Below are 24063 nucleotides of genomic sequence, written 5' to 3'. Positions count from 1 at the left end.
TGCGCCACCATCGCCCGGCTAAGATGAGGGTAAGTTTTTTGTTTTTTTTTTTTATTTTTTTTTTTTTTCAAACTCTGTGTCTTGAGAAGCGAAAAGGTAAGTACTTTTAGCTTTCCAGCTATGGAAATGCATAGCAGAGAAGAGGAAAAACTATCCATTATCTCCCTACAAACGGTTGACATGACCGTTTCTCTGCCTTTTGACTAAAATTCGGAGTAGAAACAGGTGACACAACCTAAGTACCAAGTGCTGGGAAGACAGTGTTGACCAAAGAGCACACTCCTGACAGGCACCAATTTTATTATGTTCTACCACATTATTCTAAGAGTAATCAATGTGGTACAATGTTTTCTTAAATACACGTTTGCTTTATTTTTTGAAAAGTAATACATACTGAAAGAATCTTTCAAATACTGTACCTATCCTTGCTCTGAGTCCCTGTCCTAAAGGCAATCTCTAAAACAATTCTACAGAACTTTCAAGAACAATCTCACAAACACAAGCTAAACAGAGTGTTGCTTACTTGGTGGCTTGTTTGCCTGTCTTACTTAAAGAGACCAAGGGCACATGTGCGGAGGTTCCAAAACTACCACGTAAAAGTACATTAGAAATTTCATTTCTTTCTCAGAGCTCACCTCATTAAATATGCAAAGTTACAGTCGCAACTCACACCGGGGAGAAATATATATGCACAAACGACTCGCCAGTTCAGACTAACAATAGCAAGCACTTTGCAGGAGACACGAGGAGAAAAGCTTCAAGACTGTCCCCAGAATCAATACCAAAGGGCGGACCTGGTTTGCATGGAGAGGAGAAGTATCTTTATATATGCTTTCTTTTTTTTTTTTTAAAGTATGTTTTCCATTTGCAGAATAAAAGTCATTAGTAAACGCAGAACAAAGCGAGCACAACTTTGTAGTAGTTCTGGAATGATCGTTTCTCAGGCAAGCTTCCTAAGAGTTTAACAGGCAGCAAGGCTCCAGAAGCTGCCTTATTAGAACTCACATGGGAACTGCAGCATGGGGGATGGCGGGTAGAGCTCAGTCCATGCGCCTGTGTGACTGACATCTTGCCAAGTCCTCCAGTGCAACCCTGCAAAGCCTGCCTGCTCAGGGAGCCCACAGCCGAAGCAAAGGAAGAGAAAGTGATCTACTCAAGTTCCCATGATGGAATCTGCCAAGTCTGGCTGATGGCAGTGCCTCCTTTTGGGCAAGTGGGGGGTAGGGGGATTGTAAATGATTATATGAAATGTGTGGTTTACATTTGAAATGTTCCCCTATTGAGATACCAGCTTGTATCTCAAACCAGTGCTCCCTAGACAGCGGTGCTATTTTGGGAGACTGTGGAACCTTTAAAAGATGAGGTTTGTCTGAAAAAAGTGGGTCATTAGGGTGAAAGTTGTAGTCGGTTCCTAGTGCCTGCCTCTCTCTGTTTCATGGTCTGCTGTGATGTGAACAGTCCCTGACGCTGCTCCGGCTGCCATGAACCCTGTTGGTCCACCATGCCCTCTCTGCCATGATGGGCTGAAAGTCTTTTGAAACTAGGAACCAAAATCAATTTTTCCTCCTGTAGGTCATCTGTCAGGTATCATGGTAACAAAGATGTAAAAGTAGCCAGTACAGACACTCACTGGAATAAATAATTGTAATAATAATAAATAGAAGGGAAAGGTAGAACGGAGAAGGTAAGAGAACGAATCAGTCATCTGAAAGCGAATAGCCAAGGATTTTTATTTCTTAGTGGGCTGAAGACCAAGCCAAGGACCTCAAGCAAGAGCTCTGTCTGTCACTGAGCGCCAGCCCCAGCCCGCAAGGTTCTCCAGCACCCTAGTTACTGCACAGCTCAGTTTCACTGGGCCTGTGAACTTCAAACTTGGCAAACGTCCTGGAAGCAGTGAGGGCTGAAGGATGCCTAATGAGTCCATGTACTTCCTCCTTCTCCTCCTCACCTCCCTGCCAGTCTCCCACAGGAGAGAGAGTTGGCTGACCTGGGCAATAAACTACAGTTGAAGCCAGGCATAACATATCAAGACTTTTCCAGTAGTTCCTTCTCATTTATCAGAGCAGCGGCGGCGGCAATGACCACTTAGCCCTGGAAGGCTAAATGAGATGGGGAAGGCTCGCTAACTTCCCAATGATGATTCAGGTATGCTAGGGGCAGCTGAGAGACCTCTGTGAGGACATGACACCCATCACAGAAACCCAAGCCTTCTCCAGCCTTATTTGGAAACACTAATAAAATACGAGAGTTTAAGAGAACATCAACAGGATTAATTTGAGCCCCAACCAAATTAATAGACAGAACTTGATGTCCCCAGAAAAGACTAAAGAATTTTCATAGTCTCAAAGGAGAAGGAGACAGGAATGCAGATATACTTTGCGTAGAAGGGGGAAGGAGAGCTGGGAATAGAAAGACAAATGAAGCACTGATGGATGACGGGAATTGCACCAATGCTACCCATCGTTAGAGACAGGGCCCACTGGAGGCCCATTCTGGGCACACACAGGTCCATATAAAATCATTCGACCCTTTAAGGATACACTTTCCCAACCACATGTTGCAAAAATCGAAGCAACTTGCTTGGCATCCGCAAGAGAAAGCAAACCTAAACTCAAGATGAACTGTTTGTTCTTTACTCCAAACTCATTGATTAGCAATAGAAATGAGTGCCTCTTTTAGGTAAAAAGTAGAATAAAGACGGACTGAGCTAAACTTATACCAATAGTACTCATTCCTGGGGCCAAAGGGCAGAGTACTGGCTAGATTCCTAAGTAATTAAAATATATAAGCACATGCAAATCAGCGTAGCTAGAGCCAACAGCAGGAAATAAATTGTTAACATTACTTAAGACTGAATTCATATTGTCAATGAAATATGAGAACTAAGCCAAATCATCAGGAACTAAGCTATTTTAGTTGAACCACGGTCCCTCATAAATATGCCAAGTCAGTCCCTCCCACTGAACTACAACCTAGTCCTTCTAGCCCCCTTGAACCTAAATTGGGTTGGATTTAGGGCAAAGCCCCTCTACCTTGCCCAACTATTTCTGAACTCCTGGGCTCAATTGATCCGTCTACCTTAGTTGCCTGAGTTGTTTGACCTGCAAATGCATATGCCAAAAGCATCTAAATTTTTATCATTGGGGTTTTTTGTTGTTGTTTGCTTTTATTTTTTGAGGTAGCCATACTCAGCCAGACAGCCAGACTACCCTCAAAATCATGGCAGTCCTGCTTCAGTGCGAAGAATGCTTGTGTAAGTCACTGCACCCAACTACATCTTTTATTAATAATTTATTTATTTATATTTTATGTACATTTGTCTGCATGTATGTCTGTGTGAGGGTGTTGGATCCTCTGGAACAGGAGTTACAGACAACCTGGAGCTGCCACGGGGGTGCTGGGAATTGAACCCAGGTCCTCTAGAAGAGCAGCCAGTGCTCTTACCCACTGAGCCATCTCTCCAGCTCCCCCACCAGCTCTGTTTTTTTTTTTTTGAAAAATAAACAAAAATGTCTTCCTTCAGTAGGAATAGAAAAATGAAAGCAGTTAAAAGCTTACTCACTCACTTTGCAAAAACCCTGCATGCACAGTGAGGAGAGACATAGAATATTGGAAACAGCTTTTCAGGAATGTTCCAGGGCATCAGCATCACCTGGAACATTAGTGAAACTCGGAGAGTGGAGGGGTGAGTCCAGAACTTCTCCAGGCTGGGTAAGGCCAGGCATCTGCCTTTTCACAAGTTTCCAAATAATGCTCTACGATCGCTACTCCAGTCCTTTGAAAACCACTGCCCTGAGGAGACGCTCCCGTGACAGACAGGTCACGTGCAATACATGATTGCAAAAAGACACTTTATCCTAACCAAAATGACCAAGAAGCAATTCATGGTTATAAAGCCAAAGGAGAATCCAGCTAAATTTGGTAAAATCTGTGGGTCTCTTGCTAAAGAGACAAGTTCCCCAGCCAACTGCCAATAAATAAGCTGCACCCAGGGTCTCAATCATTCTTCACCCAAACCAGGACGTTGGTCATCAGAAGACCATGGTTACCAGGGGAACGTGAGAGGTGGAAATTGCCACAGGTAATGCTGAGAAGGAGGAAATAAGAAGAGGAAGAAACCCTCCCTGATAACCTAGCTGTCAAGGTCCATGTCCACTCAAACTACGCATGTTCTCCTCACCTGTTCTCAGAAAACTCACTAACTGCAGCAAAGCCATCTAGCAACGCTGCCCATCCTAAAGGTACTCCCACACCAGAGGACCTTCGGCTAGTCGGAACAGAGTGCACCTTGTGCACACACACCCATACCTCCTCTCTACTATTTTATTGAGCTACTTGCTCAAGAACATGTTTAAACAAACAAACAAAAAAAAATGAGCATCTCAAAGCCCAGGAAGATACCTATTACTCAGGCACCCATAAAACACCACAAACCTGTTAGGCTGAAGAGATGCTTAGCCGTTGAGAGCACTGGCTTCTCTTCCAGAGGACCAGGGTTGAATTCCCAGTGCCCACATGGCAGCTCACAACTGTTTGTAACACCAAGATCTGACACTCTCACACAGACATATAGGCAGGCAAAACAGCAATGCACATAAAATAAAGATGAATAAATTATACTTTAAAAAAGATACAAGATATACTTTTTAAAAAGATACCTTTACTGCCTATAAATAAAGGACTCCACGATGTGTCCTCTCCCAGTTACTTCCTTGCTCCTCAGCATCCATCCACAACAAGCATATATCCTGGCGAAATATTCCCACAACAAACACACCAGAATACCTTTCAGTTTTGCCCCTGACCTATCCGAAGGTCTTATTCAAATTCGGAATCCTCAACAAAGTCTCTTCGTTGCTCCAGCCTATGGTTCTCACGTTATCACTTCTGCAGAACTTGAGAATACACTAAAAAGAGTTATTCCTTATCTCTCAGCCTGCCTTTCTTTCTTCCTTCCTCCCAACCTCCTTTCTTTCCTTCCTTTCTTCTGACAGGGTCTTATGTAGCTCAGGCTGGCCTAAAACTCCTATGTAGCTGAGGATGGCCTTGAAATTCCAAGGGCTGAGATCACAGGGATAGCACTTGCCTACTTTCTGCAGTGCCGGGGATCGAACCCGAGGCATCCCACATGCCTGCCATTCATTCTACGGACTATATCTCCAGTCCTCAGATTTTCTTTGAAGTTATAAGTAGCTATGACCCCCTCCCCCACAGTGTTTTGTACATAAGAGATACATGCTCAAGTAATGGAAATAACTACAATTTGTTTAGCCCTGTGATCCAACAACCACACATGAATCAGGTCTATAGCTCAAGGTGCTGGAGGAGACACCAAGGCCACTCAGGCAGGGATGGAAGTCAGAATTCAGACCCAAATCTATTCAACTTTCAGGCTCTTGCCATCTCCATCCCATTAGGCTGCCTCTGAAGAAGAAGAAAAGATAAAACAGGGCAAAAAGCGAGAGTGGATGCTCGCTGGTCAGCCGGCCACCCCACTGCATGCTTTTCTCATCAAACCCAGGCTTCAAGGGACGGATGGTATACGTAATAAAATGCATTTTACAAATTATCCTATTTAGAGCCATTGGTGCGTGCCACTATATTCTTATGGAAAAGCCTTCTTTTCATAGCAGGGCCCCAGAGCCTGATGGAATGTCTTTATCTATACACAGAATCCTTTGACAAGCCTGAATGTACTCTAGGAATATAAGTCCATGAATTGCCTATGCTTTCTCATGGAAAAAGCAAGCATTGAAATTGACCTTAAAGAACACAGCGCATCTAATTTTAATATCACCCCATCCGATTGTCTATAGGTTTCTGGACTTTGATGAATCTTCCTTCCTTGACCAATAGCTGAAAAAGACAGAAGGGAGTAACCCCCTACACACACACACACACACACACACACACACACACACACACACACACAACTCAGGTATGGCATCTTGGCAAAATGGTGGATGAGGAAAGACTCCAGTCTAGCCATGTTGCTTCAAGTTGTCCCTGTCACCAACTAGCTGTGTGGCCTGACACCATATCGTGAATTTCAGCTTCTGTGAGAATTTTGCCATACTACTGTCTCCCAATCCCCATAAAGTAATACTGAGCAGATAGGAACAATAACACATTTTAAGCACCCAGGCTTAGTAGGTCACAAGTCTTAATTCCATAGCCCGTGGTAATTGCCTGCTCTGGAACTGAGTGACCTCTGCTTCTCTGTTGGTTATCCTGAAGACGGAGCAACATTAGTGCTGTTTGCACAGGAGCCTTGAACCAAAGGGAGCTGTTGTAAAGGTTATGGAGGGCTGGGGTAGGGATCAGTGGACGAGCCTAGACAAGGCCTGGGGTTTGGTTCCCAGCACCATGCCCAGAAAAGGGTAGGTGAGCAAGGGGCAGCTGCAAGCTAACAGTTCCCTAGAGAAAAGAAGGTTAGCTAACACCCCAAATAACATGAACTTGGAACACAAACTTGGCATTACAAGCTTAAACTCTCCCAAACAAGTCATTCAGCACGTGTAATTAAAGTTAAAAGCATACTAAAATAACACTTTAGCTGCTGACCTTCAGGAGCTCAACCAAAACACAAGAACATAAAGGAGGAGTAGCTTGGCTTTCTGTCTGTGGGGCCAGCATCACAGGGTAGCTTCACACACCTACCTTCTCCCACCTCGCAGATGAACGCGCAGAGGGAGTTAAAGCTGAGCTACACGCAATAGAGCCACCGCCACTGCCCTTTCACACAGCGGTGTCGGCCGCTTCAGAAATGACATTAAGGTAAAGCACTGGCTGCATTTACCACCTCAATAGTTCAGTTCCCAGGCGATTAGAAGTCACACTGCCCAGCCTTCAGGCGAGAGCATCGTTCAATAATCAACATTATCAGCTACAGCTCTTCAACACATGGGGGGGGGGGATTGATTGATTGATGATGCCCTTGTGTGTATATGTACATGGGTTGCCTGCACATGGCAGTCTCGGGTCTTGCTCTTTCAAAGCTATCTACCTTTTGGTTGTTGAGACAGGGTGTCTCACCGGGACCTGGGGCTCTCTGATTAGGACAGGCTTGCTCACCAGTGAGCCTCAAGGATCATCGGCCTCCCCAGCACCGTGTCTATAAGCGTGTGCCTCTGCCACCATATCTGGATGTTCTCTTCTTTATTTAACCAGGGCTCTAGGGATAGATATCAGACCTTCATGCGTTCCAGGCAAGCACTTCACTGACTTAGCTATCGCTCCGACCTTTATGCTGAACTTTTTTTCCTTCTCTCTCTCTTTAAAAGATTTTGCTATGTAGCTCAAACGAGCCTCGAGCTCTTCATATAATCCAAGCTGACCTCAAAATCATAATCATCCCGCCTTGGCCTTGGGTATTGGAATTACAAGCTCGTACCACCACACCTGGTGGATGCTTCACTTTCTGAAGGGAGCAAACAAGGACACCTTGGTCACTGCTATTTTTACAATGCAACTCATAAGAAAGACCTGTGTTTTTCAGAGTAGAAGTCCATCCTTTTTGCCCAGAATGATACTTCAATGTTGACTGGATTGCTAGTCAGGAGGGAACGTAACTGTAGGTCTTTTGCTTTCACAGGCCTCTTTAACTCTCAAAGTAATTAACTGGAGTAAAACTTTTGACAGATCGTGGTTTTTCAGGCAGTGGGTTTTCGGAAGTCACTCAGCAGATACATCATAATTCATTTCAAAGGCAGAAAAGTTACTGTATGTTGCGCCTAAGCATCCATGCTATTTAAATCTGTATCTACATCTGTGTCTGTGTTTGCATGCCTATGGCTGTTGCCTCTTCTTAAATCTGCATCTACATCTGTGTCTGTGTTTGCATGCCTATGGCTGTTGCCTCTTCTTTCTGGCCGCTCCTCAACACTGTACTACTACGATGACAGCATTGCCTTGTTTGTAGCACATCACATGACTTTGCAGGCTGCAGGAGAACATGACCAGGAATAACAGGAATTAAATGGAAATGAGTCTATATCATTTTAATTCAGTGCACACCTGTGTCCAAATCAGGACGCCCTCAGCAATCTGTCAGACATCTGAGAAGGCTCGCAAGTACCATGAAGAGTCTACTGACAAATCCCTCAAGTACAACTTAGGATGTGGTATTTTACAGACACATAACCTGGGAGGGAAGAGGGAGACTTGAGCCAAGTTAATTTAATTGCTCAATGTAAGAATTACTGACTGTAAAAACAGTTCAAGGGTGTAGAGAGCAGAAAAGCCCACACTTGAAGCAAGTAAAACAACTTAATTCAAACAACCAAATGGTTGTGTTTCAATTTTACAAGAGTCTCAAAGACTTGGAATTGTTAGCACCGAACTGACATCAGAACAAACTATTGGCGTTTACTTTAAGTCTTGGGGCTCCAACCTATGTTGTAGAGCTGGAAGCCTCCTGAACTCACCTACCTACTAAACCAGGAAGCAAGAAAAGGCATGCCCAATAACACAAGGTGAGGACAACCCTGTTGTCTTTCCTGACACCGTGTACAGCCTTGACAAGGGGCCCAGAAAACCAACAACTCATATACCAAACCAGGACCTTCTGGATAAATAGTCAAAGAGTTCAGTAGTGTCTATTAACACCAAGGTATACTCTGGCAGATATTGTGTGTGTGTGTGTGTGTGTGTGTGTGTGTGTGTGTGTGTGTGTATGTGTGCATGTGTGTGTGTGTGCACCTGTGGAGATCAGATAACAACTTAGAGGAGTTAGTTCCCTCCTGTACCATGTAGATCTTGGGAATTGAACTCAGGTCATCAGGCAGCAAGCACCTTTACTGGCTGAGCCATCTTACCAGTTCTAGATATCATTTTTAAAAAGCATACTATATATATGTGTGTACATATATATATATATATATATATTCTAGACATGAACATGGCATCAAAAGTATTGTTTACATGGCATAACTGGCTACTGTATTAAAGCCTTCGTATTTCACAGTGTGGTTAACACAGAAGCACATAGTCCCCATTTGACCACGGTGAGTCATGGGAGAACAGCACTTGACAAGCCCAGGGAAGGTAAATAAATCACTCCAAGAATGGGCACCCCCACCCTGCAACACCAGATTAGCACAAAAAGAGGATTTCCCAGGAAAGACGCTCCACAGAGCAGGCTTCAGGTTTGCCAGGTCTATGCCTCCTTGATTAGGCTCCTAAAACACGCTGAAGTGGAAGGCTGATTCAATAAAAACCAGGCACCTCAGATGCCCATGCAGGGGTGAATGGAAAGAGGCGTGATCCTGGGCTACATTCATCACTTCTACACCAGGACTTCGCTAATGAGGGCTAGCTCAGGCCACGTGATGTCAAAGCATGTTGTAACGTGGGGTCACCTAGTTTACAGACTTCATAGTCATCTTACAGCTCGACACAGTGAAACCACCTTATGTACCAAGAGCTGGTCACGTGAACGGACTTTCAAAGCCTGAGGTTGACACTGCAACCACCAGATGAGCACAGGGCTCCTCCTCCTGTCCCGGAGCTCTCTGTGTGGTTTACCAACTGCAAACTGGCCCAAGGCTGCAAAATACTGGGTCGCGCTGGATGCATTTTCTCACTTTATAGAAGCTACAGCTGGCTCCTTCTTCTTGTCACAAGAAGAAAGGGGGGGGGGGGACCTCCCACCTCTGACAGACCACAAGGACTGGGATGTGACTGTGTGAGTTAGTGTGAGTGAGTGTGTGTGTGTGTTAGGGAAGTTGGCGACCCTCTTCCAAAAAATTTCATCTCTGTTCCTACCAAACACCCCAAACCACATGTACACACTAACTCTGATGCAGGCATCACCACCTTAACTTAAACCTGGTACTTCTGCTACCAAGGCCAGTCTGAGCAAAAGATTAACCCATGGTTCTTGGCCATGAGTTTGCCGACAGGGCCAACCCTGAAGAAAAAGGCAGCTTACTGTTTGTTTTAAAGGAAATACTTCCTACCACAGATTTAGGACTCTGAACTCTGCACACGGGGCCACGTGGTTGGTGATAATCTGGCTCCCTCTTGTTAGTCAAAGCCACCTCTTTCCGCGAGCAAGCCCGGGTAGCCCACACCACTACCTTCAAGACAGGCTCCCAGTCTGTCCTCACAGAAATCCTCCCGCGCGAGGGATTGGGGGCGGGGAGAGCCGCCAGGAAAGTGGGTGGGGGCGGGACGTGTCCCTGTGGGCTTTGGCTGGAAGGGCCTCACACCTGTGGGGCCCAAAGAGGCTCCAGCTGCTCAGGTGAGGCCCAAAAGAGGCTAGGAGGAGGAGAAGCCTGCCCTTCCAAGAAACTGACTTCACCTCTCGCAGAGCGCACAGTTACAGTACTTGCGGTGCCCACCTGTAGCCACAGCAAACAAACTTTCCGCCCCTTAAGGGTGGGAAGCATCAGACCCCCTACGCCCCTCGCTGGCCCCAGCCGGCAGCGCCTGGAACTAGGCGGGCTCCTCACCTGACACCCCTAAACCACAACCTGATCTGCGCCCGCGCCGCTGAGGCTTGCGGGGTGGAGGGACGTGGCTGGAAGCTGGGGTTAGGAATTTGGAGGACAGGGGCGGAAATAGGCGCTCGGCTGCTTTGCAATCCCACTTCCCAACTTTGCCAGCCGCTGCCCTCCGCGGCGAGCACCCGGCCCCCCTCGGCCTCCCCAATGAGGTCCCAGCGAGAGGGGTTCCCCAAGCTCAGAGGGAGCCCGTGCACTCACAGCCGTAGCGGGGCCGTTGCAGCGACGGCAACTCTTCGTGCGGCATCCTGCGCTGCTCCGGGGGGCCTCCCGGGGCGCGCCCCCCGTAGCTCTCCTCGCTAGCCAGGCTCGCCGGCTCCGCGCCCCAGGGGCGCGCTCCGATCCCGCCTCCGGCTGCCCTCGCCCGGCTTCTCCGAGCTGGCCGACCCTCTCCCTCGGTGTTCCTTCGCCCGCGCCCGCGGCGGCCGCGTCTCGCTGACACCGGGGCAAAAGTGAACTCTCTCCTCCCTCGCCCGCCCGCCCGCCCCGGGCCGCGCCGCCTCCCCCAGCAGGTTTCCTTTCTCCTCCCGCCCGGCCCCGTTATTCACCGCGGTGGGAGCGCGCCGCCGAGCAGCGACCCCTACTGGACGCCCAGCGCAGCGCGGCGGAGCGAGGTCCCGCCTCCCGGGAGAGGAAGGGGCTGAGTGGCGTACGAGACCCCTGCAGCTGGGGCCCAGCGCACAGCTGGAGGGCGCCTTGGAGCGTTCGGAGGGTGGAAGTGAACCAGCGCAGGGAAGAGCAAGAAAAACCACAGCGGACCACAGGCACCCTGTTCGCCTGGGTGTTGCTCGGTGACTGGGGGACAAACACTGCAGTTCCTTTTCCTCTAGGAAGACTGCACGGGGACACCACTTCCCCAGCCTGTTTTTGGATTTGGGGGTTTAAAGGAAAGTTGCTTGTGACTTTTGGTCTAGGAGACACAGGATTGCCTTTTTTTTTTTTTTTTTTTTTTTGACAAGAAACGGTAAGGGTGAGCTCTTGCACACGCTGGAGCGGCAAGATAAACAGTCTCCAAACAACACGCAGAACACAACTGCCAGTCATCCGCCCATCCCCTCTGCCTGCCCGCCCCAATGTGCAAAACTGTCGCTCAGGCCCAGCCGGGGTCGCACAATCAAACCCCTTTCCGGCTCAGCGTTTGAGACAGAAACCACAAGTGGCTGTTTCAAAAGCCGACGTTTCATGCTGTCGCTTGGAAACTGGAGGAATGTGGAGCCCCTCTAAACCTGGGCTCCCGCTTTTTCACAAATGTGGGGTGTGTGGGTGATCACACGGCTGGAAAAGAATAATCGAAAGAGATGGTTTAGCTGAAGAACGGTGGTCTAGCGACACTGGTCACCTTTAATTAAGCAAAACCACAGAGGGCGGCCAGCCTTTTTCTGGGAGATACAGTGAACTCTTGAAACTGGAAATTCAGAGTCTCGGGTTGAAGCTCCTGAACTTGCGTTTCTTAACAAGCCACCTGTGTGGCTGAAACTAAGCTAGTTTACGAGTTACATTGACACGAGGAGTTTAGATCTCTTTGGACTTGAATCTCATTGGCTGAGAGCAGGAGGTACTTTTTTTCCTGGAGACATTGCAGTCTCATCTGGTTGGAAGGTGATAAAAGGGATTTTTCCTTCCTCAAAAAGTAGATGCTTCTAATGTTATGGGAACTCAGAGAGGGAAATGGCCACAGTTGGAAGCAGAGGCCACGGCAGTGGTGATCATCCAGAGGCCAGTTTACTAGCCAGGCTTCTTCATGTCTTAAGGGATGCCATGTTGATCTCTAAACTGCAGGCTTTTTCTGTTTATTGAATACGACTCCTCACACACCAGTTTTGAATGTGAGCACAGGACTTAGGGCCTCAACAAGTACACAGTCTCTGTATCTAGAGGTGGGGCAAAATCACTGAACTACAATGTACTGAGAAGACGATAAAGTGTGGCGTCAGGTGGAGTTTGAAGAATAGGCAAGAGCAGGGTGGAGACTATCCTCTCCTAGGAGACAGGCAAGGGTGGGAGAAAACGGGCTGGAACTTGAGGCAGCCCTGAGGAGGAGCTGGGAAGCTGTTACTAGCTTGTAGAGGACTTTCTGAATGTCAGACCAAGAACACTGAGTATGACCATTGAAGAACCTTTGAGAGCTCATAAAGACTTGCCAGGGTGGTTTTGTTATTTGTTATTTTTGAGATAGGATCTTGCCCTGACCCTAAGCTAGTCCTCCAACTCCTGATCCCACAGCCTCAACCTCCCAAGTGTGGGGATTGCATAGGAGGGCCACCACAACCACCCAGTACTTCTTGGTATTGAGCATGAAATAGCAGAATGTTCTGGAGTTGACAAGAGGTGAATTCTGGAGCAGGTTATAAAATGTATTAGAGCAAGCAAGGTGGAGATGCTGGTGTTGGATGGAGGGCTACAGCAGGTGTTAAGCAAGAGGAGCTTTTGTGAAGTCCAGCTCGGTAACCAGGCTGGGGGCTGCTTTCCTACAGACAGGCCAAGAACCTCAGCACTCACAGAGCAATCACACACGTTCGCAGGTGTTGTGGAATATTAGTTAAAGATTCATTTATGCTGTGAAACATTTGTTTAATGGTGCAAAAATGTTGCATTCTTTTATGTTGCATTTGTTTAACTCTGTAAAACTGTTTTACTTTGTTGGTGTAAAATGCCTGGTTGGTCTAATAAAGGGCTGAACAGTTGATAGCTAGGCAGGAGAAAGGATAGGCAGGGCTGCCAGGCAGAGAGAATAAAAAAGAGAGAGAAGAGAGCTCCAAGGAGAAGGAAGCCACCCAGCTACATAGTAAGCCATGGAGTAAGAAGGAAAGAAATGAGTACTACACAGTGGTTAAAAAAAAGAAGAAGAAGACATTTTGAAATTTGCAGGCCAATGGATGGATATAGAAAAAAAAAAACATTGAGTGAGGTAATTCAGACCTAGGAAGAAAAATATAATATGTACTCACTCATAAGTGGCTTCTAGACATAAAGCAAAGAAAAAAAAACAACCTACAGCCCATAACCCCAGACAACCTAAACAACAAAGAGAACCCTCAAAGAGACAAACAGGGATCTACATAGGAAAGAGAAAAAGACGAGCTCTCCTGAGTAGACTGGGGACATGGAGGTCACAGGAGAAGGTAAAAGGGGATGGGGAGGAGGAGAGGGGATATAGAGCCGGGCGGTGGTGGCGCACGCCTTTAATCCCAGCACTCGAGAGGCAGAGGCAGGCAGATCTCTGTAAGTTCAAGACCAGCCTGGTCTACAGAGCTAGTTCCAGGACAGGCTCCAAAGCCACAGAGAAACCCTGTCTCGAAAAAACAAAAAGAAAAAAAAAAAAAAAAAAAAAGGTATATAGAATAGAAAAGGATAAGAGCCTGGAGGCAAAAGATAAATGAGACAATTTAAGATAAGAAAAGTTGGCTAGAAACAAGCCAAGCTAAGGCTGGGCGTTCATATGTAAGAATAAGACTCTGTATTTATTTGGGAGTTGGGTGGTGGGCCCCAAAAAAGTAAAAGAGAAAAAAACCAAAACGACAACAGTGCATAGGTAGGCTGGATAGAGCGAAATCTGCTGCTGGTAGAATATAAACACCAAGATGTAAGAGAGGAGATTACAGTTCGAGGTTCACTGACTGCTGCCTGATGAGCTCCCTGGAGGATATGCGGCTGTGACAGCTGATGCCACTCTGAGAACTGAATGCTAAGCAGCAATCCTAAGGCCAGGCTCCTATTTTCAAGCGTCTGAAGTCAATCTCTGTCATGTGTGTGCACTGTGCTATCTCACAGACCGCCACACAAACCTGTCAGGAAAGAAGCTCACCTGCAGAATGCTGGACTATTGTTTCCAAGTCTGACTTCAACCTTAGAATCAGATAAATGCATGGCAGTATGGCAGTTTTCTCCTTCTTTCATTATGAGAACAGCAAAAACAAACCAAAAAAAAAAACAAATAAACAAACAAAAACCACGAGGCTAGACCATGGGGGTGGGGAGAAAATGCTTCTTGGCTGTTGTTTTGCTTTAGGTTTCCTTTTCTACAAACACGTGTTTATTTAGCATGTATATATGTGCACACGGCACTTGCGTGCATGGTGCACGTGTGGAGGTCAGAAGGCAGTTTGGTGACATTGGTTTTCTGCTAGCATCATTTGGGGGCTGGGAGGTAGCCCTCAGATTGTCAGGCTTGGCAGCAAGTGTCTGGACCCACTAGTCTCCCAGACACTATTTGTAAGGCAAGAGAGTTCTTTCTTTGCTGCAATATTAAAAATGACATTGAAGAACTGCGAACCATTATCATCATCACTATTATGATTATTGTTAAGTTGGGAGCATAGCCTCCAGCCTCTGGCATCCATCCCAGCCCCCAGGCCTGGGAGGTGTATTGGTCTGGACTCCAAATCCCAGCATGCCAGGTCCTGACACTTCGGGGGGGGGGGGGTCAGGGCCACTCCCACAGGGTATTTAAGTGAACTCTAGAGGAGAAAATCGTGGTTTGGGGGTCTGCATGTGCTCCCTGATGTCCTGGTTCCCTGTCATATGCACAGCCACCCGAGAGCGTCAGTCTTAACAAAGCGATGGGCATTTTGATTTGGTTTGATTTTACCTAACTGGATTTCTTGTGCTGGTGGAGCTGCCCTTTTCTTATTAATTTTTCCTATCAATTATGATTAGTATTTGAGACATGACCTTTCTATGTAGCTCAGGTCAGGATTGATTTTGATCTTCCTGCCTCAGTCTCCCAAAGGCTGGGATTATAGGTGTGTGCCACAACAGCCATGGTCTTGTGAGGGAGCTGGATTCTTTGTTAATATTGTGTTTCAAATTAAATTTACACACAGCTCTTCTGTTAAAAAGTTGAAATGTCAATGAAAATGCTTGGAAATTAAAAAAAAAATTATTATGGTACTAAAGTTTGAAACTAAGGCCTCCCTTAAGCAAGGAAGCCCCTACCACAGGGCTATATCCCAGCCCCCTTTTTGATTGTCTGCTCTGAGGCGGGGTCTCATTGTTCTGTCTAGTAGTTCAGTCAAGCCTCGTCCTCCTCAGGCACCCCTTGTACTTGCAATGCCCCCCTTAGTCTCCTAACAACAGGTCGGGCCTTTTTGGTTCCCCCCCCCCCCCGCATAGGATCTGGTTATGGGCTGGGACTAGCCTCAGACTCTCCATCCTTCTTCAGCCTAAGAAAACCTGCATCTCAAAAAATAACCACATAAAAAGACAAAAGTATGTTCGTGTCAGAATTTTAACATACAACGTTAACATCTGTTCCCTTTAAAAACGATTTAAGGGCTGGAGAGATGGCTGAGCAGTTAAGGACACTGTCTTACAGAGGATGCAGGCTCAGTTCCCAGCACCCACATTACAACTAAGAACTTTCTGTAGCTCTAGTGCCAAGGGATCTGGTGCCCCCTTCTGACCTCTACAGGAACTACACACATCTTGTGTACAGACTTACATGCAGGCAAAACACCCATAGGCATAAGATAAACATAAACAAAACCTTTAGAAAATTATTTGACTTTCTAATGAGATAGCATTATTGATCATTTGAACAAGTCTATCCAAAACAGTGGCTTATTGTTACCTTTAAGCATAAGGCACGAAAAAACTTTGAAAGATAACCAAGGTTTTTTTTCAAAAGCTGGGGAGATGTGGTGTTGTCAAAGTTTTCTAATTTGTCTTCTGTTATAGAAAAAGAAGGATTGAAAGAAGAAACCAGAGTTAGACTTTACTGCAATGGAGAACTCTATATCTAAAAATGGAAGTGGTTACAGCTCAACATCAGATTAAGAGAAAACAGAATCGGAAATGAAGGAAACAGCTGGTATTTCTGCTCTGTGAAACAAAAGTAGGAGGTGAAATAGCGGGAGAAAGAAAGTGAGAGAGCTGGATTCCCCTTAGCATTGTTTTACACACGGGGAAATTTAGGCACAGCTTCAGAGCAAGAAGAGTACCTAATTACAGTTCCTGCTTCTGGGGGTCTCTGCCTCTCTTATTATATACATTTGTTTGTCCATGTATACTATGTGTCTATATATACACTGTGGCTTTTGTTGTTTGTCTACATTTACACTATGGTTTTTGATGAAATCCTTCCCCCCTCACTAAAGCCTATCATTTTGGACAGCTTTCACAGTTTCCGTAAATGTTAAGTCAGTAACATTTCCAGCAGTCTTTCAATCCTACACCCTCCCTGTTGTGCTTCGTGGGTAAAGCTGCAAGCGAGTCAAAGTTGGAAAGACAGTCGAAACTTGAATTAGAGTGAATCAAATAAAACCATCCACAACATGATGACGATTCCCCCCATTTCATGATTTAAGAAAATTAGAGCCCCGTAACTCTGAGAATCTAATTCCCAGGGCAGCCTGCGAATGAACAAGCAGAGAGAGCAGCATCAGTCGCTGGCCCCACCCCTTTTTTGTTCATCCATTACTCTGAGTCAGTTTCCCTACTCGCATTCACGGCTCAGTGTATGTTGGATTATCTGTTGATTCTTCGTCACCTTCTTTTAGAACGTGACCTTCTTTGTTTTTATTTTATTTTGTTATTCAAACAGGGTCTTATGATTGCAGACTACCTTCTATTCCATATAGCTGAGGATGATCTTGAACTTCTGGTCCTCTTGCCCCCACCTTCTAACCACTGCACGTACAAGCCTGGGATAGTGCACTCATTAATGCTGACGTGTGGGGATCAAATTCTGGACTTAGTGCATGCTAGAAACATCCTTAGCCCCTAGAACGAGAACTTGTTCCTCCAGGGGAGAGCACAAATGCATTCCCCACCACCACCACCACAAATTATGCAATTTCCCTCATTTGGGGAAACTGAAGGTCTGCGCGTCTGGAGTGCAATGGATAAGCCTCACCTGGGAAACCACCTTTGTGGTCCTGCTGTCTTCCCTGCCAGGTAGGTATGAACAGAAAGTTCTTGACAGCTGTGACTTGGCCTAGTTCTTCACTGCTGAGCCTAGCACTTCTGGGAGTGTGGTAGCTACTCAGTTATTTTGTTGCAAAATGGAATGTATTAAATTCTAACAGACCCTTTCCCCTTCTAGGAACAATTGCTACTTTCTATCCTCTGAGTCTCAAAGGAAATCAATGGTGGAGCTGGGTTCCCCTAGGCTGGGCTTGCTTTCCCCAGCACAGAAGCACATCTCTTTCTTCATAGACTAACAATGTGGACTTTAAGGTTCAGCTCATTCACTTCCACCAAATACAGATTCCCACCCCACCCCACCCCGCCCCCAGCCACCATTTAACGTCATTACAAAGAACTAGGAGCCCGGATCCCACTCTGGGTTCAGGCTTAAGTTCCCATTTTCATTTCAAGGCTAATCCTTCAAGATTCGTGTTGTCTTCTCTGTGTGTGAGTGGAGTGTCATCTGATAGGCGCCTAGGAGGTGCGCCTCCACATAGCTATAAAGTCCTGAAGCAAACTTTCCAAGCCATCTGTACCTTCCTGTTGACTGTAACGCTGGGTTATTTTGAATTGCTCAGGCTTTGGGAGGAGCAGGTGGCCTTGGCTTTAATTTCCCCAGTCTGACTTTCCATCCCCCACCCTTTGCCCCACTATAGACTGTCTTCGTTAACTGATGGGGAACAGATTTCTAGCTGACTGATGAGAAGTTGTATATGTTGGAAGAAGCTTCTTTAGTTACCATGGGAACAGGACCCATGAATGAAGTCTGAGATTTTGTGAGAAAACTCCAAGAGACCAAGGCAAAAATCTTGTCACCTTGCTTCCGCACAACACGGGTTGTTCCTGGAATGTGCGTCCCTGCCCTAACTTGGGTTGTTCCTGGAATGTGTGTCCCTGCCCCTCCCAGGTGTCTGTGAACAGCAGTGGGTTTGCTCCAGATTACCCATAATCTTACCTTTGTTATTCAAAAATGTTCCTAGTACAGTTTGTACCCAGGACGGTGACTGTCTAGAGCCTAACCTCCTGTGTGAACTTTGCCCAAGTCCTTGCTTAACCCTCAGAATACCCTCAAGATACAACTTGTCTGATACCCTAAGTAAAGTTGGCTACTGTTTGAGACTTTAGTCGACCTCATTTTTAGGCTGCACTCTTATAGGTTCACACAACCAACTAGTGTGGCAACAGTTATCAAGGGATAAAAATCAACATGCCCACTAGGTTAATATTTAACAAGTTTGAGGAGTCAGGAATGCTGGGGAAGGAACACTTAGAGCGAGCATTTGGGGTTGGCCATCTCTAAGGTAAAAATGTGTATTTCTGATGTTAAATAATCCCACATTTACTACGGCCTCCTGTGAAGCAGCCACATACAAAGGCACACATGCAAGAATATTCATCCCATGGGAAAACTGGAAATAGCAGTGTCCAGCTGTGGCAGAGTAGACAAATACATTGTGGTATACAGCATTGATAAATACACTGTGACATCATTTGTGTGCAATTATAAACACACAAAGTAATATTACACACTATAAATTGAGATTAGGTACACAGTAAAAGTATAAAGAACAAACAGAAAGAATACACAATTTCAGAGAGAAAATTCCCCTGAGAAGTTAGGGAGGAAGGTAGAAAATACAAAGGTAGACAAGGAACATCAAATACATAGCATTTTATTTTCTTCTTTCTTTTCTTGAGTCAAGAAAAGACTTTACAGGACAAGCTGCCTTCAAACACATGGCAATCCTTCTGCCTCAGCCTCTCAAGTGCTGGAATTGCAAGTATGAATCACTACTCCTAGCTTGTATTTTCTTTAGTTGCTTGTTTGCTTGCTCACATGGCTTCTCTTGCTCTCCTCATCCCCTACTTTTCCCATTCTGCCTCCTCTCTCTCCCCTCTCTCTGTCTATCTACTTCTCTCTTAGATAATGTGGTTTGGACTCAACCTCCTAGGTGAGTGCCATTGAGCACCATCCTGATCCTCTCAAATTAAAAACAAACAAACAAACAAAAACTGAAGCAAACAAGCAGTTGTATTCAGGCTGCTGTTGGAGGAAAGTCGCTTGTTGGTTCCTGGCCATCCGGCAAGCTTAGACCCGAAATAATCACACAAAAACTATATTAATTAAATCACTGCTTGGCCCATTAGCTCTAGTTTCTTATTGGCTAACTCTTACGTATTAATTTAACCCATCTGTGTATGGCCACGTGGCTATGGCTTACTGGCTAAAGTTCCAGCGTCTGTCTCTGGCAGGGCTACATGGTGTCTCTCTGATTCCACCCTTCTTTCTCCCAGCAAACAGCCTAGCTTCCCTGCCTAGTTCTGTCTTCCCTGCCATAGGCTCAAAGCAGTTCTTTATTCATTAACCAATAAAAGTAACACACAGACAGAAGGACCTCCCGTACCAGGCTGCACTGACACGGGGTGATGGGTAATCTTCATTACAATTTGACTGAATTTGGAATCACCTGGGATCAGGCAAGAATAAGACCACTACCATAAATTTTGAAACAAATTTGGAGCAAGCTTTATAAAATACTGGCTAGGATGATGAACACTGACTAGGTCTATATCCAGGATTCCCAGAGAATGGTTCTGAATTATGTTAGTCAGGAGCTTAAAAATGTAAAACCCACAAGGCTATGGACTTCCTGCCTTTGTCCAATCAGGAGCAAGCATGCATCCTGACATACTTCCTCCCCATGTATGATCAAACATATCCTGTGACTTTGGGGCAACCAGCCTTGTTTATAGAAGTGAAAACACAGCTTGTTACATGAACAGCCCCAGCATTTCAGGAAATTTTCTGTCCTTGCACAAGTGAACGGCTTACAGGTTAGAGGCAATTCTGTTTTATAGATCTCTTAGGCATAGTAATTTAAATTTAAAACATAACATACTTCTACACATGTTCTGTGAAGGTGTTTTGACTAAGAGACATTTAACTAAGGAGGAAAGATCCACCCTGAATGTGGGTGGTGCCATTCCCTGGACTGGGGCCCCATGCTACAGAAAAGAGGAAATAAGAGGAGGTGTAGGTACCAGCAGCCGTCTCTCTTCACTTCCTGTGGAAGTGAAGCAATGGGACCAACTGCCTCATGCCCCTGCCTTCATGGTGGACTGTGCACCCTCAACAGGCGAGGTTGTGCAAAGCAAGTCCTTCCTTCCTTAAGTTGTTTTTGTTGGAATTTTATCACAACAAAGAGAAAAGTAATTAATGTGTATAGGCATTCAATAGTTTCCTCTACATTTGACTTGGTTTTTAAAACAGCATCTTGTGCTTTTCCTTGGCCTTTTTTTTTCAGTTTGTTTGTTTGTTTTGTCTTATTATGATTTTGCTTGTTTTTTAGTTGTCTGTCTGTATTAACCCTGATCAGAATATATATAAAAAATCAATTTTCAATAAAAGCTTAAATTGTAAATAAAAAGGAACAGGCATTTTGTAATTGTCCTTAAAATAGAAATTATGTCATTGTTTCCTGATTTACCATTTTTTGATACAAACGTGTTTCATTTCCTCAATAAGACAAATCCATATTATTTAAAAATGAAACCCCATTGCAATAGAGAACAGTGAAATAGTGACAATAGAAATATGAAGTCACACATATCTTCGTAGGGAGGGTGCTAACTGTTCTTTAAAGTTGTGGCTTATACCCCAAGCTCAGCTATTCCTTAAGGGACCGCTGGGCCCATTCCTGATGATCAACACCTCCATTTGGGGGATTGGCTAGTGAGTCCTGAACACCCTCTTCGACTCAGTGAGGGATTAGCTTTTCACTATCGACAGGATGGGAGACAGATTGCATGGCTGCCTGGTCTATTGTCGAAGCAGAACTGAGCCCACTGTCACAAAGCCCCTTTCATTGCAAAGTTTTCCCTGGGGATTTTTATAGCTAACAGGCTACTACTTCACGGTGGCTGTTTAGGGGTTAACTTCACATGTGGATCTAGTCAGCCTGGGGCTGTTTGTGAAAGCCAATGGGGAGGCAGGGCACAACCCAGCCATAAAGGCCTACAGCATCAGTGACTTGCCTTCTGTCAGGCATAAATACAAGCCTCACTTCACACTCCTTAGACCAAACCAGAGTCATCCAGACCCACCCCACTCTCCTGTCAACTATTTCCTCTGGATTTAAGATGCCATCAATGCAAACATTTTCAGTCACTTCGATTCCAGACCTCCATCATGTCACATTTCTCTTAGTGGCTGGGCCCAGTGACATGCCTTTGTGAATGCGGTCCCGTGTGGACTACTATTTTGTTTCAAATTCTGACTGTTGTACGGATGGACAGCTCCAATAGCCGAACCTGTGTTGCTTTTCCTCTTTCCAATTTGTTCTACTTTGTTTCCTACTCTGAATTACTGTACCAAATACTTTCATTGGGATTCTTTCTCTGAGCCTTTAGCAAATGCTACCTTAGTTGCGGTTTCCATCGTTCCCCTCGACCAGGAAAAATAAAGGTTAATACCTTTGGTAGCCTCCTTTGCTTTTATTTCCTATAATAGGGAACTAAAAGAGGAGCCTCCAAAAACCTAACATATCAGCGAAGAAGCCATTACTACTAAAACAATCCTTTTGGTCTTCCAAGGATAGACTTCCAAAGCTGAGATATCCATCCTGGGGATGTCTTAGCTTTGTTTTGAGAGAGAGTGTCACACTGTAGCCCAGGCTTCAAATTCCCAACAATCTCCTTGCCTCTGCCTTCCAAACCCTTGGTAAGATGTGTGAGCCACCAAGCCCTGCTTTTCCTGCAGACTTTCAAAGACGGAAAAGTGAGAACTTTCATGAACTTCACCCAGCACATAGTAGGTGTTCAATAAAGTTTTGTGATCATAGTAGGGATCCCGCTGTGTCTTGGCACGCGACAGCATCAGCAGGAAGTGTGTTTTCTACAGGAAGAGTCTGCCTACTTACTCATCAAGACTGTCATTTGGTTTCTACTATTTTCTAGGCATGTCAGTAAAACCAGTTGGCTTGAGAAGACTGTTTTCAGTTTTGCTCAGATGTCTGCATTTCAAGGGTATTAGAGGAAGGTTAGAGTTTTTATTTTACTCCTTATACATTCTATATTTTCATGAGAATTCAACATGAGAAATAGCACACAGCCAGAGCAAGGGTGGCTGAAGAACAGACCCCGCTGGCGCTCCCCAAGGTGGAGTGAGGGTGGGAGGTGCACCAGTTATCAGAGGAAACCGAGCCAGGTCCTGTCATTGGAAACCTCCACGTCTATTTAGATTTCACAGATAAACCCGCTTCCCACTCTGAGTGCTAATGTTGACTCATTGTGTGTAAGTTATTTTAAATAAAGGTAAAGTGTTTGCACTTTGAGAGAGAGCTCTGCAAACCCTTGAAAGAGTGGGAGATGGGGGGAGGAAATTAAGCAAAATAAAATTAGTAGATTAATAGCAAACTATAATATTGTGAATTGGAGCCAATGGTGCAGCCTGTGCTTAGAGCACTCGGGGCTCTAGCTTTGATCCCTAGACTGATGCAGGAGAGTCATCTGTTTTGTGTTGATTTCATTGGTTAAATAAAGAAACTGCCTTGGCCCTTTAATAGGACAGAAAATTAGGTAGGCAGAGTAGACTGAACAGAATGCTGGGAGAAAGAAGCTGAGTCAGTCAGTCGCTATGATTCTCCCACCCGACACAGATGCAGGTTAAGATCTTCCCTGGTAAGCCACCTCGTGGTGCTACACACATTATTAGAAATGGGTTAAAGCAAGATGTGAGAATTAGCCAATAAGAGGTCAGAACTAATGGGGCAGGCAGTGTTTAAAAGAATACAGTTTCTGTGTAATTATTTCAGGTGTAAAGCTAGCTGGTGACTGGGAGCCAGGTGGCGGGACACAGCCTGCCCCTCCTTCTACAGAGTGGCACCCAACATGGTAATGAACTCCACGTAAAACCTGAGAGAGCTTAATTTTAAACACACACAAAAAAAACAGTTTAACACAGCCTTTTGCTATTTGCTAGGGTGTGCTGTAGAGAGATTTCCTGATTCAGCAACAGCAGCAGAAAAAGCCAGGTGGAGGGATGCAGCCCGCCTTTCCCTACAACACCTAGACTGATCTCTCTCTCTCCCCTCCCCCCACCTCTCTCTCCCTCTCTGTCTATCTCTCTCTTTCCCTTTCTTCCTCCTCCCCATCCTCTCTTAAACATGCAGTTGTGAATTGTGTTCTGAACTTTTTAGCATTTATGTATTCTCAGAAATCTGTTAATCAGTATAAACTGGCGGCCTCAAACCGTACTTCACTGAATCTGTGGGAGGTGCTCCTTCAAAAAGCATTCTGAGCACGGGTGGGAGGTCCTTTTTAACAAGCAGTAAAACCGTAGATAAAGTTTTGGGAAGCCTGGTCCCTGCTCATAAGCAATTCATTTTCAGCATCATTCCACACCTCCCCTTGGCCCAGAAGAGCCAAGCTCCTTGTGAGTTTACTCCTAATTTTATTATTATTATTATTATTATTATTATTATTATTATTATTATTACTATTATTATTATCTCCTAATTTTTACACTAATTTATTTGTAAAAAACATTTACAAATAATACTTTTAAATTTTCTTGCTTTATTCTATTTTTGGAATGTGCTGGCTAGCTTCATTTCAACTTGACACTAACCAATGTTATCTGAAAAGAGGGAGC

General features: G+C 45.2%; 1 protein-coding gene and 1 non-coding gene across 2 annotated transcripts in view; both read right to left on the bottom strand.

Moving 5' to 3' along the window:
* Iqgap2 (IQ motif containing GTPase activating protein 2) overlaps positions 1–10981 on the bottom strand; it is a 287742-nt gene extending 276761 nt beyond the window's left edge. Inside the window, exon 1 of the mRNA XM_005356461.3 lies at positions 10707–10981. Coding sequence (XP_005356518.1) covers positions 10707–10752 — 46 coding nt within the window. The 5' untranslated portion in view covers positions 10753–10981. The remainder of the gene's footprint in view (positions 1–10706) is intronic.
* Positions 10982–17247: 6266 nt separating this feature from the next.
* LOC113457202 lies at positions 17248–17407 on the bottom strand. The gene has a single exon (XR_003377824.1). It is a non-coding gene; the product is annotated as a U1 spliceosomal RNA (small nuclear RNA).
* Between the last annotated feature and the right edge of the window lie 6656 nt (positions 17408–24063).

This window comes from Microtus ochrogaster, chromosome 19, assembly GCF_000317375.1.
Source record: "Microtus ochrogaster isolate Prairie Vole_2 chromosome 19, MicOch1.0, whole genome shotgun sequence".
Lineage (NCBI taxonomy): Eukaryota > Metazoa > Chordata > Mammalia > Rodentia > Cricetidae > Microtus > Microtus ochrogaster.
The sequence above is the reverse complement of the archived record's forward strand: the minus strand, read 5'-3'. Positions and strand labels throughout refer to the sequence as shown.